Raw genomic sequence first — 5516 nt, forward strand, 5'->3', positions numbered from 1 at the left:
GCCATCTTCAATTTCTAGTACGCGAAGTACGATTTTCACATCAACAACAACAATGATTGTTTTTTGTCGCGGAATACTAAAATTGGTCCTGCTAACATACATTTCAAGAACTTAAGATAATCAGATACAAGACTAGATTGTTTGCTTGTGAAATCTGCCGTAGTTTTCTAGTCCGTCTACATAGAAATGACGATGTAACGTTAGAGTAGAGCCGATTTCGTGTCGGTTTATCCTGGGTTTACGCAAGTACGCTATCTACGGGTCATTGACCCTTAATGTCTTGCGTTGTTCGATGTCATTTCGGTCCTCAATCAAAGAACGTGTAACAGTTTTACGTCGACTTTTCTTAACCCTTCTGTTTGTAATTTATTCGGCTACTTATTTGATGTTGTTCATGATTTGGGACCGCACCGCCACGCGGTCAGACGTTCTCCGAGTTGCGCTCCCGCCACGCTTTTCCAGCCCCCATATTATCTACAATTTATCAATGAATACGTGATAATAAGGACGATCAATTGTCATGTTGATTGCATTGTGTAATCACTGCTCATAATCGCTTCTGTAAAAACATTCTTGGTGTACACAGAAACGCAAGCAATGCAGCATGTAAAGCTGAACTCGGTAGACTGTCTCTAGACATAGACATATCGGTTCGCTTAGTCAAATACTGGTTAAGGCTTAGACAACTAGATACCAATACACATCCACTGCAAGCTGACGCATTATTATATCAAAAACATATGCTTAATATATATAGCAACAAGAAAAATCTGTTATCTCATGTGAAAGAAATACTTAACAATAGCGGCTTGTCCTTTATTTGGAATAACGACAACACTGACCTCGACAGGCAACATATTTGTACTTTACTTAGAAGAAGGCTATCTGACATGTACATTCAAAGTTTTCTCCACAATTTATCTGTTGATACTGGTAAACTAAGATTGTATAAGCATCTCAAATCTGTGTACACTATGGAAAATTATCTACACACCAAAGACTTTGATGTAAGATCAGCTATATGTAAGCTCAGAGTAAGCGCACATACGTTAGAGGTCGAAAGAGGTAGATACAAACAATTACCTGTTAACGAGAGAATATGTAAATATTGTACAGGAAAAGCAGTGGAAGATGAAATGCACTTTATTTGTCATTGTCCTCACTACAGTACCGAAAGAGACAAACTATTTAAACTAATTAACAAATTTTTTCCCAGCTTTGCACATCGTAACGAACTACAAAAAACTGCCTTCCTGTTAGCACCACCCAATGCATATGTCTCCCAAAATGTCGGAAATTTCATCCTCCACTGTATACAGAAAAGAAATCAAACCCAATAGCATTCATTTTAGATTAGAAGTATCACTAGTTGTTGACCCCTATGTCCACTTTGATATTGTATCATTATCATCAATGTACTTTCATACATGTATTTTTGCAATTAGCCTTCGGGCATGAGTTTGCAATAAAGATTATATAATTATTAACGACCAAAATTTGCGTAAGATTTCTTACGTAGAAGGCTTTCGCATGGGTGTTTCGATTACGCAGGGGGATATTTCGCAGTGCGTTACGCAAACTTTCGCAGTGCGTTCTGCGAAATTTCGCAGTGCGTTACGCAAAATTACGGACTGCGTTCTGCGAAATTTCGGAGTGAGTTCTGCGAAATTTCGGAGTGAGTTCTGCGAAATTTCGCAACACGTTTCGCGCAAACTGACGTATATTTCGGGAGCGCCGCTGTATGCACTCTCACTACACTTGCGTCAAGCTTGCATCACTGCGGGGTTCGAAATTTTTTAGAGATTAAGAACGAATTTTCTTACTTTGTGTATTTAGTCGCCTTCTAAGTCATACTTTTCTTTATTAGACCACAGCACGTAAATTTTATGGATGACATCCTCTGCAGACTTCAAAAATAGTGCGATAGGGCGAAAAAAAACAAGATGGGTGAAAAAAACACAAGATGGCTACATTTTCAAAAATAGGCACCATTATTCAAAGTTGTGATCAATGTTGTAACAAGAATTAAAGTGACAAAACACAGTATCAAAGCCAACAAGGCATTCATTCATGTACTGGTGTGGTAAAAGTGACACCAGTGTGGTAGACTGGCCATGGCATCGCCAACAAATTTGGTAACCACACTCATGGCTTCCATATTGGTGTCACTTTTACAACTATCCAGTAAGTTTCATTTCTTCAACTTCAGTCCTGGGTACCTCGCAAGTGTCACTTCTACAAGTACAATTATTAGGCTACAACACATCTGCTCATTTTGGTACTTTATCGTCATATTGACCATCCCTGCAGAAGAAAAAAATTCGTTTCTTTTCTGAAATCAGGCGAAAATTAATGCGCGCGCTGATGTCATCCATAAAATTTACTTGCTTGGCCTTACGCAATATCTAAACTATAAAAAAATAGATGAACAAACAAAACAGCGACGCAGTAAACGAACCCCACAGTAACGCAAGCTTGACGCAAGTGCAGTGAGAGTGTACCTTAGAGTAGAACATAGTGAAAACTAAAACATAACACTAGTGTCTAATCAACTATATGATACAATATGATAAAATGCAAAATTGTCGATTTTTTGGAGGGAAAGCAAGCCATTAACGATATTATCATATAGCCATTATCACACATCAAAACATCACACCATTGAAGAAACCCAAGATGGCTGCTTTATTCTCTTTGAGGGCTATTCCATGTGTAAAGTGTACTATACTATATACATATTATCTAAATTACAGTGATTCAAAACAAATAAACAGGTGATTGCAACACAAATAAAATGAGTAATTTTTTGCCTAAGTACGGAAACTGATTTACAGTGCAAGTTACATACTCAATGGCTAAATTCACATATGTTCAGACATGATAGACTTCCGAGTTGTCCTAAATATGCATTCCCCGCACATGTGGGGTTTCTCACAAATGGGCTTTCTTATACACGTGTAATTAGATGCATGTCCAAAGTGGATTCGTCAACAGTTGAATAGTCCTATTCGTCACACTGGTGGTCTTTCTCCAGTGTGTTTAGCTAGACGATGCTGGTTTAAACGTGTTTTCTGTGCAGCAGCATAGTCACAATGGTCACACTTGTAGGGTCTTTCCCCTGTATGAGTTCTCATATGTCGGGATAAGTCACAATTTCTACCCGCCCTGAACCCACACTCCCCGCACACAAAGAGTTTTTCACCGGTGTGTTTTCTTTTATGTCCGTCCAAACCGGATTTCTGTGCTGCAGAATAGTCGCACTGGTCACACTGGTAAGGTCTTTCCCTTGTATGAGTTCTCATGTGTCGGGATAAGTGAGAGTTGCTATCCGTCTTGAATCCACACTCCCCGCACGTGAAGGGATTCTCATCACTGTGTTTGAAAAGGTGCCTGGTCAAAGCGGATTTCTCTGCAGCAGAATAGTCACACTGGTCACACTTGTAGGGTTTCTCTCCCGTGTGGGTTCTCATATGTATAGTTAAGCGGGATTTTTTAGCAGTCCTGTACCCACATTCCCCACACATGTAGGGTTTCTCACCGGTGTGTCGTGCTATATGCTCATTTAAATGACTTTTCAGTGCTGCGGAATAGTCACACTGATCACACTTGAAGGGTTTCTCACCTGTGTGGGTTCTCATGTGTCTGGCTAAGCGGGATTTTTTAGCTGTCCTGTATCCACATTCACCACACATGAAGGGTTTCTCACCACTGTGTATTTGTAGATGTTCATCCAAAGAAGACTTCCGTGCAGCTGAATAGTCACAATGATCACACTTGTACGGTCTTTCTCCTGTGTGTTTTGTCATATGTTGGGATAACTTGTCTTTACGAGCTGCCCTGTACCCACACTCCCCGCACATGTAGGGTTTGTCACCATTGTGCTGTCTTGATACATGCCTTTTCAAATAAGATTTTAAAATCGTAGAATAGTTGCACTGATCACATTTGAAAGGTTTTTCTCCTGTGTGGGTTCTCATGTGATCGGAAAAATGGGACTTACGCAACGTCCCGTACTCGCACTCCCCACACATGTAAGGAAACTCACCGGTGTGTTTTGTTTTATGTTGCTCTAGACTAGATTTCCGTGCTGCAGAATAGTCGCACTGGTCACACTTGAAGGGTTTTTCTCCGGTGTGGGTTCTCATGTGGCTAGAGAAGGTTGAGCTATAAGTTGTGCTGTACCCACACTCCCCACACATGTAGGTTTTCTCTCCAGTGTGTTTTGTTGCTATATGCTGGTCTAAATTGGTTTTCTGTGCCGCAGTGTAGTCGCACTGCTCACACTTGTAGGGTTTTTCTCCTGTGTGGGTTCTCATGTGTATGGCTAAGCGGGATTTTTTAACTGCCCTGTACCCGCACTCACAACACACGTACGGTTTGTCACCGGTGTGTTTTACTAGATGAAAGTCCAAAGTGGATTTCCGTATGGCAGAAAAGTCACACTGGTCACACTTGTAGGGTTTTTCTCCCGTGTGGGTTCTCATATGTAGGGATAAGTTACACTTTTTAGCTGTCCTGTACCCGCACTCCCCACACATGTAGGGTTTCTCACCGGTGTGTTTTGCTAGATGAAAGTCCAAAGTGGATTTCTGTGCTGCAGAATAGTCACACTGGTCACATTTATATGGTTTTTCACCAGTATGAGTTCGCATATGTTTGGATAGATATGACTTGTGTGTTGTCCTGTGCCCACACTCCCCACACATGTAGGGTTTCTCACCGGTGTGTTTCACTAGATGTTTGTCCAGAATGGATTTCTGAGCAGCAGAAAAGTCACACTTGTCGCACTTAAATGGCTTGGCTGTGTGGATTCTCATGTGCTTGAAAAAGCGTTTTTCTTTAGATGTCTTGTATTTACACTTCTCACACATGAAAACTTTCTCACTGGTGAGTTTAACAACATGCCTTCCTATTTTCTGTACCTTTGCAAGATGTTTGTCCAAAGTGGATTTCTGTGCCGCAGAAAAGTCACACTGGTCGCACTTGAATGGTTTTTCTCCCGTGTGGGTTCTCATATGTCGGGATAAATGATGCTTTTGAGCCGCCCTGTACCCGCATTCCCCAAACATGTAGGGTTTCTCACCGGTGTGCTTAAGCACATTCCTTCCTATATTGCCTTCACTCTCCTTCCCAGGATGCCCAACACTCATACCTTGGACAGGGATGATCATACCCTGGACTGGGATAAGTGAGCAAGGTACAAGAAATATGGTACCTCCCGTATTGCCTATGCTCGTCTGTCCCTGTGAGGTTGGTTTGCTGTGTTTTTCTGAAACATGCCTGTTCAAATTAGACTCCAAAGATGCCGAATAGTCACACTGGTCACATTTAAACGGTTTTCTCCTGTGTGGGTCTCATATGTAGGAGTAAGCTAGTAATTTCAGGTGCTCTGTGCCCACACTCCCCACACATGTAGGGTTTCTCAACGGTGTTTTTAACCACATGCCTTCCCAAATCACCTCTGCTCTCCTGTACCTGTGAGGTTGATGGGTTGTCAGGTTGGGGAAAGTTCACAT

At 41.4% G+C, this 5516-nt stretch overlaps 4 protein-coding genes across 4 annotated transcripts in view; 1 reads left to right on the forward strand and 3 right to left on the reverse strand.

Moving 5' to 3' along the window:
- LOC118407668 (tropomyosin-1-like) overlaps window positions 1-5516 on the forward strand; it is a 1169601-nt gene that overhangs the window by 792427 nt on the left and 371658 nt on the right. The gene's annotated exons all lie outside the window — the stretch shown is intronic.
- The window catches only part of LOC118407610 (zinc finger protein 25-like), an 865280-nt gene that overhangs the window by 760777 nt on the left and 98987 nt on the right, over window positions 1-5516 (reverse strand). The gene's annotated exons all lie outside the window — the stretch shown is intronic.
- Window positions 1-5516, reverse strand: part of LOC118407627 (zinc finger protein 525-like) — a 976997-nt gene that overhangs the window by 751844 nt on the left and 219637 nt on the right. The gene's annotated exons all lie outside the window — the stretch shown is intronic.
- LOC118407596 (zinc finger protein 431-like) overlaps window positions 2662-5516 on the reverse strand; it is a 12379-nt gene continuing 9524 nt past the window's right edge. Inside the window, exon 2 of the mRNA XM_035808090.1 lies at window positions 2662-5152. Coding sequence (XP_035663983.1) covers window positions 3012-5152 — 2141 coding nt within the window. The 3' untranslated portion in view covers window positions 2662-3011. The remainder of the gene's footprint in view (window positions 5153-5516) is intronic.

This window comes from Branchiostoma floridae, unplaced genomic scaffold (genome assembly GCF_000003815.2).
Source record: "Branchiostoma floridae strain S238N-H82 unplaced genomic scaffold, Bfl_VNyyK Sc7u5tJ_1439, whole genome shotgun sequence".
NCBI classification, from domain to species: Eukaryota; Metazoa; Chordata; class Leptocardii; order Amphioxiformes; family Branchiostomatidae; genus Branchiostoma; species Branchiostoma floridae.